At 32.1% G+C, this 22,011-nt stretch overlaps 1 protein-coding gene across 1 annotated transcript; it reads left to right on the forward strand.

Moving 5' to 3' along the window:
- The first annotated feature begins 7,606 nt into the window (after positions 1 to 7,606).
- Positions 7,607 to 20,353, forward strand: LOC125819380 (uncharacterized). The gene is made up of 7 exons (XM_049498822.1): positions 7,607 to 7,734; positions 10,185 to 10,244; positions 19,140 to 19,275; positions 19,384 to 19,541; positions 19,681 to 19,918; positions 20,014 to 20,064; positions 20,159 to 20,353. The coding sequence occupies exons 1-7, from the start codon at positions 7,607 to 7,609 to the stop codon at positions 20,351 to 20,353; spliced, it is 966 nt and encodes a 321-aa protein (XP_049354779.1).
- Positions 20,354 to 22,011: the final 1,658 nt, after the last annotated feature.

Here is a 22,011-nt window from a genome sequence, read left to right on the forward strand (position 1 = left end):
GATCATATAGATGATAAAATTGATTTAGTTGGTGTATTTAGTTGTTGGAATTAAGTCAAAACTAAACTAGGTAAAGTTAAAAAGTTGTTATGTTGTTTAATTAAGTTAAAATAAATAATGTGGTTTAGTTAGTCAATTTAGTTGTTGGAATTAAGTTAAAACTACTGTAGTTAAAGTTAAAAAGTTGTTAAGTTGTTTAAAGAAGTTAAAATAAATATTGTGGGTTAGTTAGTGAATTTAGTTGTCGAAATTAAGTCAAAACTAATATAGTTAAAGTTAAAAAGTTGTTAAGTTGTTTAAAGAAGTTAAAATAAATATTGTGGGTTAGTTAGTGAATTTAGTTGTCGGAATTAAGTCAAAACTAATGTAGTTAAACTTAAAAAGTTGTTAAGTTGTTTAAAGAAGTTAAAATAAATATTGTGGGTAAGTTAGTGAATTTAGTTGTCGGAATTAAGTCAAAACTAATGTAGTTAAAGTTAAAAAATTGTTAAGTTGTTTAAATAAGTTAAAATAAATATTGTGGGTTAGTTAGTGAATTTAGTTGTCGGAATTAAGTCAAAACTAATGTAGTTAAAGTTAAAAAGTTGTTAAGTTGTTTAAAGAAGTTAAAATAAATATTGTGGGGTTAGTTAGTGAATTTAGTTGTCGGAATTAAGTCAAAACTAAACTAGGTAAAGTTAAAAAGTTGTTATGTTGTTTAAATAAGTTTTAAAAAAAAATAATGTGGTTTAGTTAGTGACTTTAGTTGTTGAAATTAAGTCAAAACTAATGTAGTTAAAGTTAAAAAGTTGTTAAGTTGTTTAAAGAAGTTAAAATAAATATTGTGGGTAAGTTAGTGAATTTAGTTGTCGGAATTAAGTCAAAACTAATGTAGTTAAAGTTAAAAAGTTGTTAAGTTGTTTAAAGAAGTTAAAATAAATATTGTGGGTAAGTTAGTGAATTTAGTTGTTGGAATTAAGTCAAAACTAATGTAGTTAAAGTTAAAAAGTTGTTAAGTTGTTTAAATAAGTTAAAATAAATGTTGTGGGTTAGTTAGTGAATTTAGTTGTCGGAATTAAGTCAAAACTAAACTAGTTATAGTGAAAAAGTTGTTAAGTTTTTTTAAATAAGTTAAAATAAATATTGTGGTTTAGTTAGTGAATTTAGTTGTTGGAATTAAGTCAAAACTAATGTAGTTAAAGTTAAAAAGTTGTTAAGTTGTTTAAAGAAGTTAAAATAAATATTGTGGGTTAGTTAGTGAATTTAGTTGTCGGAATTAAGTCAAAACTAATGTAGTTAAAGTTAAAAAGTTGTTAAGTTGTTTAAATAAGTTAAAATAAATGTTGTGGGTTAGTTAGTGAATTTAGTTGTCGGAATTAAGTCAAAACTAAACTAGTTATAGTGAAAAAGTTGTTAAGTTGTTTAAATAATTTAAAATAAATATTGTGATTTAGTTAGTGAATTTAGTTGTTGGAATTAAGTCAAAACTAATGTAGTTAAAGTTAAAAAGTTGTTAAGTTGTTTAAAGAAGTTAAAATAAATATTGTGGGTTAGTTAGTGAATTTAGTTGTCGGAATTAAGTCAAAACTAAACTAGTTAAAGTTAGAAAGTTGTTAAGTTGTTTAAATAAGTTAAAATAAATATTGTGGTTTAGTTAGTGAATTTAGTTGTTGGAATTATGTCAAAACTAATGTAGTTAAAGTTAAAAAGTTGTTAAGTTGTTTAAAAAAGTTAAAATAAATATTGTGGGTTAGTTAGTGAATTTAGTTGTCGGAATTAAGTCAAAACTAAACTAGTTAAAGTTAAAAAGTTGTTAAGTTGTTTGAATAAGTTAAAATAAATAATATGGGTTAGTTAGTGAATTTAGTTGTTGGAATTAAGTCAAAACTAAACTAGTTAAAGTTAAAAAGTTGTTAAGTTATTTAAATAAGTTAAAATAAATATTGTGGTTTAGTTAGTGAATTTAGTAGTTGGAATTAAGTCAAAACTAAACTAGTTAAAGTTAAAAAGTTGTTAAGTTGTTTGAATAAGTTAAAATAAATAATGTCGTTTAGTTGGTGAATTTAGTTGTTGGAATTAAAATTATCATTATTGTTTGTGTAGATGGATCCTGATCATAGTTGGATGTATAATAGAAACAATCCTGGTCGAGCGGGTATAATTCCATAATTCGCAGATGGTGTCACTAGATGTATAAATCTTGCAAAGACACTTGATGATTTTTTAACTTCAAGATTGATTAGGTGTCCGTGTATTAATTGTGAAAATGTGAGATATCATACAACAGAGACTGTTGCTATGCATCTTATGATGAATGGATTCAAACCAGGGTATACAATTTGGACTAGTAATGGTGAGGTTGAAAGTGACATTATGTTTAATAACTTTGTTGTCGGTGAAAGTAGTAGATCTACCGAGCATAATTATTTTCAAGGTTCTAGAATGTCAGATATGGTCGATGATGCTTTTGGGATGCATTCTGATTTTGAACAAGGAGAAAATGTAGAAGAAGCTCCTAATGAAGAAGAAAACATCTTTTATGAACAATTGCGTGATTGTAGTAGTCCTTTGTTCAACGGGAGTCAACACTCTAAATTGTCTGTTGCAGTTAGATTGATATCAAATCTGACAATAATATTTCTCAAGGTGCAATGAACTCTATGATAGATCTTATAAAGGAATTAGTTGATCCCAATGTAGAGATTCTTGATTCTTATTATAAAGCAAATGCATTGGTGTCTAAGTTAGGACTCTCCTCGATAAGAATTGATTGTTGTGAAAAAGGTTGCATGTTATACTATAAGGAGGATGTCGATCTAGAGTCTTGTAACTTTTGTAGTCACCCTCGCTATAAGACTGGTTCTACCAGAAAGAAACTTGTTATTAAGGCAATGCATTATTTACCTCTTATACCAAGATTGAAAAGGTTATATGCATCAAATAGCTCTGCTCCTTATATGAGATGGAACCGTGAAAATAAAAGGCCACCTGGTGTCATGTGTCATCCATCTGACGGAGAGGCTTGGAAACATTTTGATAGAACTTATCCAGATTTTGCCGCTGAACCTAGGAATGTTAGGCTGGGTTTGTGTGCGGATGGTTTCACCCCTTTTTTCAGTTAGGGCTGCACCATATTCTTGTTGGCCTGTGTTTATTACACCGTATAATCTTCCACCTGAGATGTGTATGACAAGTCCATATATATTTCTGAATTGTGTCATTCCTGGTCCGAGTAATCCAAAAAGCAAGATTGATGTGTACTTACAACCTTTGATTGATGAGTTGAAATTGTTGTGGTCTGAGGGGGTAGAAACATGGGACATTTCTCGTAAACAAAATTTCAACATGCGTGCTACTTTAATGTGGACTATTAATGATTTTCCTGCCTATGGAATGCTATCTGGATGGATGACTGCTGGAAAATTAGAATGTCCCTACTGTATGGAAGATACTAAATCATTCACATTAAAACATGGGAGAAAAAATTCATGGTTTGATTGTCACTGTCGATTCTTGCCACCTGATCATGAGTTTAGGAGAAAGAAATATGCATTTAAAAAGAATAAAACTAAACGAGATGGTCTACCCCCAATATTAACAGGTGATGATATTTGGGAAAGGGTTCAAAATTTTCCAAAGGTAACTGAGGAACCACCGTACAAATTTGATGGGTATGGTGTTGCACATAATTGGACTAAACAGAGTATATTCTGGGAGTTACCTTATTGGAAGGATAATTTGCTTAGACATAATCTTGATGTCATGCATATTGAAAAGAATTATTTTGATAATTTGTTCAACACTGTAATGGATGTGAGTGGCAAGACAAAAGATAATGTTAAGGCGAGACTTGACTTACCAGAACATTGTAGACGACCGGAGTTGCATTTACAGGAGTCTGCCAACAACAAGTTACTTAACCCCAAGGCTAGTTATTCATTCACAATGGAACAGAAGAGAAAAATTTGTGAATGGGTGGAAAGCTTGAAAATGCCAGATGGATATGCCTCAAATTTGGGAAAGAGGGTTGACATTGAGCGTGGAATATTACATGGGATGAAAAGTCATGATTGTCATGTTTTCATGGAACAATTACTTCTGATTGCTTTTTGTGGATTGCCTGAAAACATATGGAAACCGATGACAGAGATCAGTTTGTTCTTCAAAGACTTGTGTTCCAGCACATTGAGAGTAGAGAATCTGGTTCGGATGGCCAAAAATATCGTTATTATTAGTGATAAGTTGGAGAAGATTCTTCCACCTGGGTTCTTTGATGTGATGGAACATCTTCCCATCACCTTGTTCATGAAGCCATACTGGGAGGTCCAGTCCAATATAGGTGGATGTATTCTTTTGAGCGGTAAGTAACTATAACATATTTATTCTTATTTCATAAATCATTCATATATCTTTTGAAATTATATATCTAATATAAAATTTTATAGGAGCATTGGCAAGTCTAAAAGGGGTATTAAGAATAAGCATAGGGTGGAGGGCTGTATGGTTCAAGTATATCTAGCTAAAGAAAGATCCCACTTTTGTTCTTACTACTTTGATGATTATGTGTCGTGTTTGAGAAACAGACCTAATCAACATGATGCTACTGGGAATGATCCTGCAGTGCAATCATTATCAATCTTCAACCAACCGGGTAAGGGTTCAAAAAAGTGTACATTGCACAAACTTACCGAAAAGGAGAAAAAATCTGCAGAGCTTCATCTTGTTGAATTGTCCAAAAGTCCAACCCTTCTTAGAGTAAGAAAATTAAGTATGTAAACAACATATATTCAACTCCGATTTTATTAAGGAAACTAACTGTATTTTCAATGTGGTTCTGCAGTTATTTTGTGAGCCAATATGGTCATGATCAAGTGTTTCCATCATTTATAACGTGGTATACTAATTGGGTAAGTGTTGTAATATATACACCTATTAAGAGATTAGTGTACTCTTCTTTCTACTAACATTGCTTTTAATTTACTAACCATATATAGGTCTACAATTCAGAAAATGCCACCACATTTGATCAATTTTTCAAGGATATTTCTTGGGGACCGATTACAGTTCACACAATGTCCCAATATAACGTAAATGGTTTTAAATTTGCCACAGAGAAATACTCAAAGAATAAGAAAACTAATAATAGTGGTGTTTGGGTTAAAAGTGATGATGGAAATCAAAATGAGAATGTTGATTATTTTGGCGTCCTACAGGAGATTGTAGAGTTGGAGTATTCGGGTTGGCCAAGCAAAAGAATAGTACTTTTCCAATGCAAGTGGTTTGATCCAACTTCAAGAGGTACGAGGGAGCTTAAGCAGCATAATATCATTGAAGTCAAGCACACTAGGAAGTATGAGGCTTATGATCTTTTATTATTGCACAGAATGCTAAGCAAGTGTACTATGCTCCTTATCTGTTGCGTATGGATAAGTCTGATTGGTGGGTTGTAATCAAAACAAAATCGATGGGGCGAGTGGAAGTTGAGAATGAATTGGATGTTGCATATCAAAATGAAATATCAAGTGTTCATCAAGTAGTGGATGCTGAGTTAGAAATGAATTTGGAGCATCCTGATCACATTTTAGAAGAAGTTAATAGAGAGGAGTTAGATATGCCAACAAATATGGAGGAGGATGAGGAGGAAACTTTCGAAGAGGATGAATGGATAGATGAGGAGGAAACTTCCGAAGATGATGCATGTGAATGGACAGATGATAAGAAACTTCTAAAGAGGATGAATGGATAGATGAGGAGGAAACTTCCGAAGATGATGCATGTGAATGGATAGATGATAAGAAACTTCTGAAGAGGATGAATAACAATTTGTATGTTTAGTTAGTGGATTTTTATATTTGAGTATACTTTATATTTTAGTAGTTTTAACTTTTGTTTGACATTGTGAAAGACTATTTGGATTAAGCCTTATGTTATGATAACTTTGTTTGATATATTTGTTCGACATTGTGACATCATTGTGTACTACTTTGTTTTAATCTTTATATTTAATTGATATAGATGGTAGATAAAGACAAGGGTAAATCAAAAAAATATGCTAATCCAAAAAAAGAAATTTAAGGAAAATGCTATGAGAAGGCCCACTGGGGTCGTGATATCTGATGAGCCCTCTCGAGTTAATATTTCAAAACGAGCCTCAGTTTCAACTATTCACTCGGCACACCAGTCACATAATGCCTCTACTCATGTGGCTCCACAATCTGGTTATACTATATCTACACCCACTGTGGTACCTAGTTCGGGGTACCAAACTTTGCAGGGCTATTCACATCTTGGTCGTGGGTCTACCATACCATCATCTAGTGCTAGTCAGTGCAATACTTTGAATACTAATAGTGGATCAATTGGACTTTCCAATCTTCATCTTGAATCCAATGGCTCAGAGCCTAATACTCCCACCACCCAGCACTCAGATGCACATGGTCCTCAGCCAGGCGATAGAGACAATTTTCGGAGACTCGTCATCGAGCCATTAGGATACAAGTATGATTTAATTATGTTTTATCTTTCATTTATCTATTTATGTTTTAATTGATTGATTATTTTTTGTTTACTCTACTTTGTCAATGAACTCGTATTTCAGCTTACGTCCGGATGTGGGTATGGCAAAGATTATTTTAAAGTGCATCGAAACTCACTATAATGGTGTGTATCCGAATTGGAGTTCGATTCCACTTAACACCCAAGGGCAGATGTTCAACGAATTTAAGGTAAGAATATATATAAATTAAATTCACATCATATATATTTAATTCTCCAGTCATTTGAACAATAAATATTTAGTTATTTTTTATTACAGAAATATTATGTATGGGCTCCCGAACACGAGGATGACGTTCAAGTGAACTTCAAGCTTAAAGCTTCAAAGTTGTTTTCTAGCACATTTTGTGACTGTCGGAAAAAAACAGAATGCCTAAGTTTATGTTACCGGATTGATGGGCTCTGTTACTGAAACATTGGAGTACTGATGAAAAATTTAAAAAGAGGAGTGAGATTGGAAATATGGCTCGCGCATCAGAAAAGGGAGGCTCTTTGCACACTGGTGGAGCTATTAGCCAAGTTACTAGAAAGGAAAGAATGGTATACTTTCTTAATTTAGTAAAATATTTTTTTTCTTTTTTGATTAGTACTTTTTGGAGATTAATGAGATCATATTCTATATATGTTATTTGCAGGAAAAAGAGTTGGGTAGGCAGGTAGTTGTAGCAGAGATGTTCAAGGTTACTCACGTCAAGAAGAGTACGAACCCCACAGAAGAAGAAAGATGGATTGAGCCACGTGCTCAAGAGACATATGTAAGAACTCCATTCAAACTAATCTTTTTTTCTTTTCCTTGTATATATTACATTCTTATTCGTAGAGTTCTTTGTTTAAATTACAGGATAGGTATATACGAATATCTCAGGAATATCGTAGTACTCTACCACTTGAGAGTCAGGACAGACCATTTACACAAGAAGAAAATGAGAATCTATGGAAATAGAATGCTGGTGAACTGATTAGAGGTTCAATCTACGGCTATCCAGAAAAGGCGTATTAGAAAAAGAAGTCTTGGTATTGTGGTTCATCATCCTCAAGCTTTGATGGCGGGGATAAAGAGACAATATCTGCAATGGAGAGTAAGATAGCTTATCTCCATGCAGAACTTGTTGTTGTAGCCGAAAGAGAGAAGAAGAGAGAAGAAAAAGAGAGGAATAGAGAGAAGGAGATTGCGGCAGCAAAGGAGGTAGAGAACAAGAGGTATGCAGCGCTTCAGGCCCAACTAACTTTTCTTTTTGAATTAGGAAATATTCTTCCTCCATGTCCGACCAGTAGTGATGAGAATGATAAGTCTGATAAGAAAAGTGAGGGTGATGAGAATGGTAAGTCTGACAAGGAGAGTGAGAGTGATTAGGAGTAGTTGTATCTATTTGACATTTTAGACTTCTATATTTTTGGAATTGTTTAATTTGATCGTATTTTAGTTTATTTTGAAGTTGGATGAAGTTTATTTTGAAATAGTTTAATGTATATGTTGAAAATATTGTGTTGTTTTGGTTGGATGAAGTTTATTTGGCTTTGGGTTGTTTTGGTATAAATATGCAGGTGGGCAACTAAAAATTGCAGCAATTTGCTACCTATTTTGTAGCAAAAAATCGACCTCCGGAGATCGGAATTTCAACATTACAAAAATAAAAATACCGACCTCTGGAAGTCGAAATTTCAAACATTACAAAAATAAAAAACCCGACCTCCGGAGGTCGGAATTTTAAAAATACAGAAATAAAATACCGACCTCCGGAGGTCAGAATATCAACATTACAAAAAATAAAAATACCGACCTCTGGAGGTCGGAATTTCAACATTACAAAAATAAAATTACCGACCTCCGGAGGTCGAAATTTTAATAATACAAAAATAAAAATACCGACCTCCGGAGGTCGAAATTTTAACATTACAAAAATAAAAATACCGACCTCCGGAGGTCAGAATTTCAACATTACAAAAATAAAAATACCGACCTCCGGAGGTCAGAATATCAACATTACAAAAAATAAAAATATCGACCTCCGGAGGTCAGAATTTCAACATTACAAAAATAAAATTACCGACCTCCGGAGGTCGGAATTTTAAAAAAACAAAAATAAAAATACCGACCTCCGGAGGTCGGAATTTTAACATTACAAAAATAAAAATACCGACCTCCAGAGGTCAGAATTTCAACATTACAAAAATAAAAATACCGACCTCCGGAGGTCAAAATTTCAACATTACAAAAATAAAAATACCGACCTCCGGAGGCCAGAATTTCAACATTACAAAAATAAAAATACCTACCTTCGAATGTCGGTATTCCAATTCTGACCTCAGGAAGTCGGAAATAATAATATATGAATTTTCCGACATAAAATAAAAACTGACCTCAGTAACTACCGACCTCCAGAGGTCGGTATTGAATAGCGACCAAGCTTTTTCCGACCTAAGTTGGAATGTCGGTTTTAGGTCGGTATTTCAGGGAATACCGACTTCCGGAGGTCGGTATTTGTAGGTCGGTATTCACTATTTTTTTAGTAGTGTATGATACTCAATATCTAACTCTCTGAATATCTTAACCATTTCCTCAACTAAAAGGGCTATCTTGGCCCATATCTCTCCCATGTCTTGCAAATTCATTGTGTGTGTAATCTATACTGACCATCTTATCTTGTTTAAGTGTTCAATATCCCTTATCACTTTTGTTCTAAATATATCTAGCAGTACAGAAGCCATACCATAAATTATTATAAGGGGATGAATATTACTCATTTCGTTTCAATTTATTTGTTTGGTTTTGAGTATTTGGAGCATTAGAAAGTTAAGAATATTTTTGAATCTTGTGGTCTTAAGCATTGTGATGTGAAAAGTTGATATTAAAGAGTTGCAAAAAGGAAAAGATGTCTTTTTTATACAAACACAATAAGAAAGTAAGAAAAACAAATTGACACAGAGGAACTCTGGTTTCTTGCTTAAGTTGAGAAGCAAGTCAAAAAAGGCGTTTTGTTCCATCTATTTTACCAACATTACTATTTCCGGAAAAAGAGTCGGGACGGGTGATTTGTGTGTAGAGAGACTACTAAGATATGTGTATTCTTATGTTGAGCATCATAAAAGAGTAAGTCAACCACTATAACACAAGAGATCCGTAAAGTAAACAACTAAAATTGATCATTGGAAGATGAATAGTTATATATACCTTGTTATTTTCTCTTTCATCAATGCTATATTTTCAATAGGAGTTGAGATATGCATGCCAAATTCGATTGTATCTCGCATGTCTGTACTGCGATAGTAGTTACTTATGGGCTTTGTAGATAAGACACTGTTGGGATATATGATCTTCAGGCTATCGTATCTCAGAAGTATCGTAGTCAATATATTCATCTCTTCTACAATCATCTGTAACCCAAGAATCATAAAAGGTCCTTTAAGAGTGGATGAATTCTTACACGAACTCCGTCAATTTCAACATGGTCGCCTACATCAAATGGGTGCATCACAAATAAGAATATTATTGCCTTGAATGTCGTCTTGGTCGTGTTTCCCAACATGAATACGACCAGAAGAACCTAAGAGCTCATAAAGACCAGGAAATATGTAGTGGCAACTTTGAGGATAAGAAGCCAGACGACCAGTATGATAGCCCCTGCTAAGATGTTCAACATGTGATGCAGTTTGTTCACATCAGTCTTTGTGTCTCAGTCGCCATGTGGCCTGAATCTCGATGAGTGCAGGTACCTGGGGAGATGAGTGCAACAATGTTAACTCCAGGGGTAAAAATGTATTAGTACCATTGATGAGGGTAGCGTAGGGTAATAGTCTGCAATAATTGGCAGTAATTTGATGCATAAAAAACGTTATCAGTAAAATGCAATGTGCGGATAACCTAAGGCTTGCAGCAACAGATATATTTATATATTATAATGACTATTTTTATAATTGCCAAGGGACTGCAGGTAAGCAAAAGAACCAATAATAGTCCATATAATTATTGCCTCAAGGCAATGTAACAAAGTCGATTAGTGCCCTCTACATGCTAGTTTGTATGATACTTTCCCTCTGGACTGTGAAGCAGATTTGGTGTGACTGTGATGCATACAAGAGGGTAGAGTAAGATGTAAAGAGCGCAAGCTTAAGGTCAGAAGCAGGGGTGGGTCAAAGTAATTAGAGGTCTAAAGCGAAATTTCAATTAGAGGCTTAAAATCTAAATAAACTTCATATATATTTATTTAAAATTATTTTTCTAACTTTTATATTTCAATTAAAAGCCTAAAATCTAAATAAACTTCATATGTATTTATTTTAAAATTATTTTTCTAGCTTTTTAGATGTAAATTTTTGCTTAGAATTTCTTTATATATGATTTCTTCAAATATCTTTTTTATTATTATTAGTTTTAGGTAAGATTTTATCAATTCAAATTAGAAAACACTCTTTTACTGGGGCTATTACTATATGAATTGTTAACATAATTCTTAGTAATAAGTTGACAAACTTTATATAAAAACAAGAGTTAAAATCATAGAATTTGAAGTTGATAACTTGGTTATCCTACTAACTATGTTTGTTGTATTGCTTGAAAATTTAAGAAGAAATAAAAAAAAATTGTAATTTATGTTATTCAACATTTTTCGACTATTAATTCATATATTTGATAGTCTATTACTCTACCTTATCAAAGATTTGAAAACAAAAAAAGAGTTCAAACAGATAAATAATATGAGTGTTAGCAAAAAATAATTGATTTTTTCTATTTGAATGAGGTTAAGGAGAATAAAATAATTTAATTTTATGTAAAAAAAATAACAAAAATTTATTCTTGGAAATAATTTGAGGCATATGCCTCAAATTTTGTATGCAAGAGTCGCCCCTGGTCAGATGTAACACATATATGGGAAACCTGTAATTTCAAATGCCAGAAGACTGTATATACTCAGTAGAACAAATAATAGTCTATGTTATTGTTGCCGCAAGGGGAATAAACAAAGTATGTGAGTGGGTTGTACTCTTAGGCAATATTCCATCTGGAATGTGATTCATACGGTTCACTTTCAGAATGTCGTGAGTAATTGTACAGGCAGCCGTGGTAATGAAAGATAAAATTAAAAAAAAAGGGAATGTGTGTTTGCGGTTAATGTGTGTGAAGGGAAAACAATTAAATTGCCGAAGGAAAAGGTTATGTTTTAGTAAAGCAGTATTTTCAATATGAGGGTGTGTCGTTACATACCTGTGTGTCATCTGTTTGGGGAGAAAACATCTGCGTTTATGAGTTATAAAGAGTGGGAGACGATAGGTTACATCTGTTTGGGAATACTAGAAGTTGGTGTTTGTTCAACGCGGAGGTGGTTGAAGTGGTGGCCTATGCTTTTAATACATGTATGGAAATGTTTTTGTACTATATTTGGCAACTAGACACACAACTTTGCTTGTTGGGGTATGGCATGTATAGACTATGTATACAATTTAAGCATTAGAAATGTGAGTCAGAATTGTATAGTTGTTGCCTGAAGGGGATGAAACAAAATTCATGGTGTTTCCCTGTAGGAATGTGAGTCAGAGTTGGGGTGAATGTGATGCATAACAGAGGTGAAGAGTAAGATGTAAAGAGCCCATTCGTAAGGTTAGAATTAATCCAAATATAGGAAATTTGTAGTTGCAAATGTCAGGGAAATTGTATAAATGCAGGCGAACAAACTATAGTCAGTCATATTGTTGCAGCAAGGGGAAGGAACAAAGTGAATGAGAGGGTTGTAATCATAGGCAATATTCAACGTGGAATGTGATTCACATTGCGTAATTTCAGAATGTCGTGAGCAATTGTAGGGTACCAAGCAGCCGTGTTAATGTAAGTTTAAAGCAATAACGGATTAACATAGAAAAGGGAATTGTCAAGACAAATATCGTCTTGACAATAAATCACACAAAAAAAAAATGTAAGAAGAAGAAGAGTAGAAGATTTAAAAAATTGTGGTTGAAAATGAGTGGGAATCCATCTACTTATTGTCAACAAAGGATAGTATGAACAAGTATTTTTGTGTGAATATTAAAAATATTGTGGTTGAAAATGAGAGGAAACCTCTCTACTTATAGTCAACAAAAGGTAGTATGAACAAGTATTTTTTTGTGTTTTATCTGAAAAGTCATGACCTTTCCGAGAAGTCACAACCCTTTCGAAAAGTCACAACTTGTTGAAAAAGTCAAAGCTCTTGGGAAAAGTCACGACTCATCGAAAAATCACAACCCTTTGAAAAAAGTCACAACTTATCATAAAAGTCACAACTCATCAAAAAAGTCACAACATAAGTTAGGGATATTATAGTAATTTGACATTCAAGTTAGGAGTTTATGCTTTTAAGGTAATATAGATATAGATATAAGATAGATTCAAGATTACAACTCAATCAATCGATGAATTTAACTCTAAAACTACCTTTTTTTCGATTAACTCTAATCGAAAACTATATACTCTCCAAGAAGTCAAACTCACTTCTTGTTTACAAAACTCTCAAACTTTCTCTTAACTCAACCCCAAGAATTCAAACTCACTTCTTGTTTACAAAACTCACAAACTCTCTACTCTCCCCTTCCTAACTCGCTTCTTGTTTACAAAACTCTCAAACTTTCTCTTAACTCAATCCCAAGAATTCAAACTCACTTCTTGTTTACAAAACTCACAAACTCTCTACTCTCCCCTTCCTAAACACTGATTCAACTAAGAATTAATGTGACTCAACTATTCCGAAAGAAATCCTAACTCTAGTACTTCTTTCGTTCTTCTCTTCTTGACTGCTTTGGGCTTCCTGTAATTTTCTCTTTCTCTCTTTGTTTGAATTATGCAAAGACCGTTTTTTCTTTATTCAGCCTTGTCCTTTTATAAAGTCTAATTAATTACAAGTCCAATTTGTTTAAGGACGAAATTTACATTTATATAAGGAAAGGAATTAGATATTTTATGTAAATACTAACCCCTTTCTAACGCGTATGCCACATCTCCTTATTTGTACATGACTCTTCCTCTTTTATTGTTTTACTCTTTTGACTCGACTTTCTTCTTAATGCAAAAACTCTTCTTTTTTATTTCAGTAATTTCAGCTTGAGATCCTTTTCCCACCTTTTTATTTTGAATTCTAAGTTAATCGGGATGAACCTGGTTCATCGTGTCTATCATCAAAATCTCATTTATATGGCATTTGATATGAGTGTCGAATCATTAATTTCCCCCTTTTTGATGATGATAAATCTACTTCATTTCCTATACAATATCAGCACTATACAAAATACACAAGACGATATTGACAATATCTTCCCCCTTTTGGCATATAAAAAAGAAGAGGAAATTGTAACACAAAACAAGTTTCAAAACTCAAAGCCCTAGAAGGGCAACACCGCAGACAACACAACAAAAGCCAATACCAATCTAAGGATATGAACCATCTTAAGCGTAGGCAACAAAACACACCTAAGACAATGTCACGACCCAGACCATCGTAATTGACATCTACACTAACTCCGTGGGAGAACCACTATTACAACTCAAATCAAGCAACTAATCTAAAACTAAGGCATTTAAGTATACGAAGCAAGTCAAATACTAAGGAAATAATTAGGGAGTTCTCATAACTCCAACAAAAGTCTATCAAGAACTAAACAATGCGGAAGAAATAACCTAGAACCTAAAAGTCAATTTACCAAAACATCTAAAGTTCAACAAGTCTAAACAAGAAGGGATGCAACATCAATCTAATAAACTAATCAACTAACTAAAACAAATGTTTAAGTCCAAAAATGGTGGACATAGACGAAAGAGAATCTCATTGCAGCCCAGAAGAATTGGCTCACCCTTGAATTCGAAATGACGATATTGATCTTCTAGGCGAGGTTTGTCAATAGCCGCTTGAAGATACCCTGTACTCAACAAAAATAAGAGCAAGTGCAGTATCATTACACAACCACAGTGTACTGGTAGGATTATGTGGTTACCCCACTAGTGCAACATAAACAAGTCAAAACAACAATATAATCACATGTATATATATCAACATATACAATATTATCAACATTTACGAACAACAATCAATTTCACATTTTATATCACATCATTGGTCCTCTCATGGAACCCAAACCCAAACAGTTAGCATGTCGAAACGTGGCAATCGATCTCATTTTATGTCGGAACGTGGCAACCGATCCAAGTTAGTTATGTTGAAACGTGGCAACCGATCTCATTCACACATCATAATCACAATCACAATCACAATCACAAGTATATCATCAAGATCATACATTTAAATCATGATTTCATGGCAATGATAATTCACCTATCTCATTTATAATAAGTGTGATCAACATTATAATATTCATACATATACAAGTATCATAATGAAGCAAGAGCAAGCATACATCACACAATCATAAAATCACAACCATCACATACCTCAAAACAAGCTTGAAACCCTAAGAAACTTGATCCATTCCTTTCCGAATTCGTTCCGCTTATTTTTTATCTACAAACAATCAATATAATACGGAAATCAATAAGCAATCATTAATTATTCAAATTACTAACAATTTTATGAACCCTAGATCAAACTTATGATTTCAATTATCCAAATTAAGGTTGTTTCCACCATAGAATCTATAACAAAACCCTTCCCCATTCATATTCACCCATTCTATTACGTTCTACAGATCGAAAAATGAATTCGAGGAGTGAAAAGCTTACATTTAGCCTCAAAAATGGTGAAAAGCGAGTAGGAGTCTCATGGGGTTCATTCCTTAGCTTTAAAAGTTGAAAAGTGCATAATGAGGTTGTTTAAGGGTTTATTAACGACCTTAACTTACGTTGATCCCGTCACAGCGACCCTCACCCCGCTGTAGCGGCCTCGCCAGAGCCGCAGAAAGCGGCGCCAAAGCGAGTTACGCGAGGTAGTGAGCTATTTAAAGAATTCCAAGACTCTCATTTCACAACACATCTCTAACCCATGACGCTCAGAAAATACCCTTTACACTAAGATCGATTTCGGGAGTTCTACTCATCCGAATTCAATTTCATAAAGTCATACGAGTTTTTTAACGAGTTATCTAACTACTCATGCCATCGAAAACATAATTAATTCACCCGATTGTTACTAGATTTTCCTACACCTCAAAGACTCCGATTTCGTCCAAATTTGGACTAGGTTGGGAAATTTCAATATACTACGAAAAAGTTTTCCAACCCAAAAAATTTTCCCCATTGGATTTTCTATAACAACGGAACGCGATCGTTATAATAGATATCAATTTACCCATCACTCGTCCCCATGTGACAAACTAGGAAAAATAGGCTAAGGAAGAGTGAAGTTGTACCTGATTCGACGAACAATTGGGGATACTTGTCTCGCATGTCCCTCTCGATCTCCCAAGTAGCATCCTCAACTGGACGATGCTTCCATTGAACCTTCACAAACTTAATCTCTTTGGTCCTCAACTTGCGCACATCACGATCAAGAATTGCAATCGATTCCTCCTCATATTGGAGGTCCTTGTCTAACACAATTGAGTCTCACTTAATGATATAATCTCTATCACCATGATACCTTTTCAACATGGATAAATGAAATATTGGATGAACATTCGATAGATTAGGAGGTAAAATCAATCTATACGCCACCGGTCGTACACATTCAAGTCTAAAATGGACCAATGTATCTAGGACTTAACTTACCTTTCTTACCAAATCTCATCACCCCTTTCATGGGTGATACCTTAAGAAGAACATTTTCACCGGATTAAAATGTCATGTCCCTTACCTTATAATATGCATACTTCTTCTGTTCTAGGCTGCTAGAAGCTTAGCTTGTATACTCATCACCTTATCTTGAACATCCTTCACTGAATCAACCCCCAAAAATTTCACATCGTCAGCCTTAAACCATCCTATTGGTGATCTACATCCCCTCTCATAGAGTGCCTTGAATGGTGTCATATCTATGATGGAGTGATAATTATTGTTATAAGAAAATTCACACAAAGGTAAGGATTGTTGACATCCCGTGAGAGGGCGCAACGTTGCGGTGACTCAATTTTAAAAGAATAAAAGAATTTTAAAAAGGGTAAAGAGGTAAGGGAGTCGCCACCTAATTTTAGGAAAACTAGGAGACCAATTAATTAATTAACTTAAAAAGAATGTCTACGAAACCAATAGATTCTAGATAAAGGGTTCAAGTTATTCAGAAGAAAAGGTGTTAGGCATCCTTCAAAATCTACAAATGTGGATCCCGACTGAGTTCTTTTTTCAAATTGAGGAGAAGATAACAATAATGTACAAGTATAATAAACATGCAATATATACAAGTAATATGATACAACAATAATATAAAAATCAGCCTAAATTTGCCTATCGTCAATAATATACAATAATGAATCAAAAATATTGTTCGAACTTCATTCGAATAGCTTCAATGGGAAGAAACTTCGAATACCTGTAAAAACACTTAGTAAAAGTGTTAGTACTAAATAAATATGAATTAAATACTAGCTTAAAATTAAAAATCCGTCTTATTAACATTGGAGGCCTTAGGAATCGACGATAATTTCTTCATCGGTCATTTTTAACAAACAAAATATATGAACTTAAATTAAATTTCCGTCTTTAACATTGGGAAGACCTCCAAAACCGACGGAGAAATTTTCTCATTAGCCAATTTTAACAAACCAAATAGATTTAATAACGTAATAAAGAAATAACAACACAATATTCTCAAACAGTAGATAACAACAAATATACAAATAACAACCAACTAAAATTATCAATAGAAATTAACTTAAAGCAGCTACAACAATGGCAAATGAATGGGATACAAAGGGATCTGTAAGACATGATAGAAAGACGATATAATGTAAATACAAACTCAACTTATAACAACGTAACAAAGTAATATTAATAACAATTGATAACAAATAACTATAGAAAATTCTTAGCAAAGTATCTATAATTAATTTCAATAATTAAATAATAAATGATAATAATAAAAGCAGATAGCCAAAAATTAATGACAACAAAATAGTAACAATAATGGAAGTAAACACCTCGTGAACAAATGAAAATAAAATAAATTTAAACAAAAATACTAACATAACAATAAACAAAAATTGACAAAAATGTAACAGATTAAGCAAACAAAATTCAAAACAATAACAACGATAAAAAATAAGAATAAGCCAAATTTATCAGGGGCGGCTGGCAAGGCTCGTAAAAAAGTCCTTGGCCTTAGGCCCCCAATTTTAGGGGGCCTCATTTTTTAGTTAATTAGGTAGGATTAAATTAAAAAAAAATATTAGAACTAAGACAATAAATGCAAAGGCCCCATTTTTTAGTTAATTAGGAAAGATTAAATTTTTTTTAAAAAAAAATTGTTAGAGCTAAGTCAATAAGTCTAAACGGCTAAATGAAGTGATAGTCATAGATATGACTATGACTTTTTAACTTTCCCATAAAAAGTTGAAAAGTTGTGTACTTTTTTTTTAACTTACAAGTTATCTTCTTTTTTTTACCTTATTTTTTTTTCTAATTTTATTTTTATATATTCTATCATTCTCCCTTCTATTTCTTCTCACTTTCTCTTTTCTAATCTTACATCTCTCTTATTCAAAGCTAAAAAATTTACTTGTTCTATTGATAATTTATATTTTGTTTTATTACAAGGTGATTGTATTCATGCATCACTTGGAAAGACAGTAATTAAGCATTTCAGAGAAATTCTATATGAACTTGCCGTTTTTCGGATGAATTACTATGTGATTGCCCCAAACATCATGAAATTTAAGACAACACACAAACACAAGCTTAACTTCACTGTGACTACAAATGTTAAGGAAATTCAAGATCCTTCTTTTCATATGGATATATTCAATATCCGTACCTTTGACAAATTGACAATTCATCACAATGTTGATGAGACTGAGTTTTTGGGTAATAATGATATGTTATTCCATTCATTAGATTTTAAATTTACAATATATTAATAATGTATTTTATTTGCAGATGTTGTTGGACATGTTGCTTCATATCAACCAATTCAACAAATAAAGCAAGGAGATAACAATAGTTATTTCATCAATATTGTTCTAGAAGTTGATATGTAATTATTTTAGATTCATTTTATCCTTTTATAAATAGATATATTTTTTTATATATATTAAAATGTAATTAAATTTCATTCATACAGTAAAAATAGACTGTCAACAACATTATGGGGTGAACTTGCAGACCAAATACAACCACACTTGACGGGATCTGCAGATGAACCTTTGATTGTGGTTTGTCAATTAATGAAGGCTCACAAATTTAGAGGTTTAAACATTGTAATTGCAACAATTGTATATAAAATACAAATTTAATTAGTATAATTTTTTGACATTGTTTAATATCAATCATCAGAAAATTACTCAGTACGTAGTTGTTGGTATCAAACCAAAATCTGGATTAATCCTAATCTTCCTCAGCCTACCGAATTCAAATACAGGTTAGAAAATTATTTAGTTTTGCTTAGGCATGTTTCTCAACATTTGCAATGTAGTTAATTCTTCTTTTGTTTAATAATAATTCTAAATTATATCAAAACTATATGTTATGAATTTTTTTGCAGATTGATTTCATCATGTGATTATAAATGTGAGAGGCTCTCCCAGACAAGTTCTCAAAAACGTCATTCTATTACTGATGAGTTGTCTAAAGGTGTTGTATCTTTTACATATCTTTCTGATTTGATTCAATGCTACGAGGTGAGTCTACTAATCTATTTTAAATTTTCTCACTATATATTTACATATTTAATGTATAATTGATCTATTTAACTTAATTGTTATGTTATTTTAATTTTTAATTCAAAGGAATCTTCCTTTTGGATTGTTGCAAAAATCGTCTGTTTGGAACTTGACCATGGATGGTCATACTTGGCTTGCAACAATTGTATTACAAAGGTTGATACAGAGGGAACCAAATATTATTGTAAAAAATGCAATTCTGAAGTTAAATCTGTTATTCACAGGTTTGTTTAAAAAATCAAACTATTTAAAATTATTTTTATATAGATTATATAACACAAAATATTATGCTATTTAGATACAGGCTACAACTGTCTGTTATGGATGGCACTGCATTTATTTCAATATTGCTTTGGAATAAAGAGACTATCAACTACTTGGTAAAACTGCAAAAGAGTTGAAAGAAGGATTACTTGAAGATGACGAAAGTTCTTATCCAACCGAGCTTGGTGATTTAATGGAAAAGAAATTTATGTTTAAGAGTTTGATCAAGGACTCAAACATTAACAGAAAAGATAATGTCTATAAAGTTGTAAATTTCACCGATGATGATACTCTTTTAAAGGAATTTTGTCATCCTGATCTTCAGGACAGTCTTAATGTAAGTGTTTAAACACCAACATATTTGTTTACATTATACATACAAATTTTTAAATTTTGTATAAATTGTTAATTATGTTTATAATGTTCAAATAGAAATCACTTTTTGAGTGTGAGCAAAGCTATGATGAAGATAAACTCTTTGAGGTATTCTAACGTTAGATAAGTTACATCTTCTATATTACTAATCAGATTGAAAACACTTGAAGTACTTATAATCTTTATGTTATTTTAATTTTAGACTCCAATCAAGAGCAGCATTTCAGAGTGTGGTACACTAATTACTAAAGATGTGATTGATTTAACTACAAAGATATCTACCAAGAGTAGCAAAGCTGCTGGAAAATCTACAAGGCATGAAATTAAAGACGATTTGAATGTCAAACAATGCAGCAACAAAATTCACAAAGTGATTAAGAAGGAAAAGAATGCCTAAAGCTATCTTCCAAATTTAAAAAGTTATTGGAAGATTATGTTTTAATTTAGCTTGTATTAAGTTTAGTTTATTATTTTAATATTTATGTTTTAATAAGGTAGTTGGATGATCTATGTAGTTTATTATATAAATTCAAGCTATTAAGTTGTCTTCTTTATTTATATATCTCTCTCTCAATCAATATCTATCTATCATTCTCTCTCTACATATATATGTGTGTGTGCTTGTGGGGTTGTTTTTAAATTTATGTTGTTAATCCTCTACATGTTGTCTTAATGTGTATTTTATATTCTCTAACTTATAGTTTAACATTCATTAGTAACAAAAGGATCATTAAAGTTAACTTTACTGCATACAAAATCTAAACAACACACTATTAGATGATTTCTACAAATACGTTAGTGCAATTTAAGAGACATACCTTATTCCATATGTTAAAAAACATGCAACACTTTGGTGAACAATATGGTGGATTCACATCAATTTCTGAGCTGATATATTCAGAATAGGAATCAGATATTCTAAAGCTCCAAGCAATTCATCTTCATTCTTCCAATATATATGTTCAAAGGTAGTCATAATGAACAATGATTTATAATAATTCTATCAAATTTGTTGAAGGAGTACCTTGCTTTATATAACATGTTGAATCTTCATTTAAATTCACAATGCTACAGCCCCAAAGTTGCACCAAAACAGCAGCAGAAAACATCCAAAGTTGCACTAAATTTTCATAATAAAAATATTAAATCATAATTGGAATTAAACCAAAACAGCAGCATCAAAATCATCTCTAAAACAACGTTAGAATTGCACCTAAAAAATCACCAGAAAAACATTGAAACTGCACCAAAAACTGCACGATACAAACAGCGTAAACAGACCCCGAAATTGCACCAAAACATTCACACCAAATTCACACTAAACAGCACACTGACAATTGTATCAATGTGCGCAAACTTCGTGAACTAATTTCAAAAATAGATAAATCATATATAATAAATCTTCAATAACACATATACTATAAAAATAGAGTTTTTTATTTTTTACCATTGGTAAAGTTATAAAAAAAATAAAAAAAATAATAAAAAAAAAAAAAAAATATATATATATATATATATATATAACATAGCAAAACATATAAAAATATAAAAATAGAGTATTTTACATAGTAAAACATAACATTCTGTAAAATATTATCTTAAATATATTTTTCCTTGGTTATATTATTTAGAGGGAGGGTCAAGACCCTAAAAGGAAGCAAACTACAACCTGATGAAAAGAAAGGCAACATCCTACACATAGTTATAATAAGTTTTGTCTCAAGTGTTGGTGCCAGTATCTTATTTCATATATAATTATCAAATAAACTAACTCATCAAATACTCGAGCATGTTCATAGACATTCCTATCAAATCCTCTGCATGATCTTTATATATTTTATGCAATATCTACTGCATTTGGTGCACTTTTTATAACACGTCATACAATAGATGTTACTGAACAGTAACTCATATATACAATTATAAGAAGGAACCTAGCATTGAATAAATGAAAATTCCAAAGCACAAATAAATTGTAATGAGGAATTTGATCCAAAGCAATGACAAATATTTCTCTCATTTCCTCTGTGTATATTTTGTTACCCTTCATCTGAT

The sequence above is a fragment of the Solanum verrucosum genome, unplaced genomic scaffold (genome assembly GCF_900185275.1).
Source record: "Solanum verrucosum unplaced genomic scaffold, falcon-dt-bn FXZP01000245.1, whole genome shotgun sequence".
NCBI classification, from domain to species: Eukaryota; Viridiplantae; Streptophyta; class Magnoliopsida; order Solanales; family Solanaceae; genus Solanum; species Solanum verrucosum.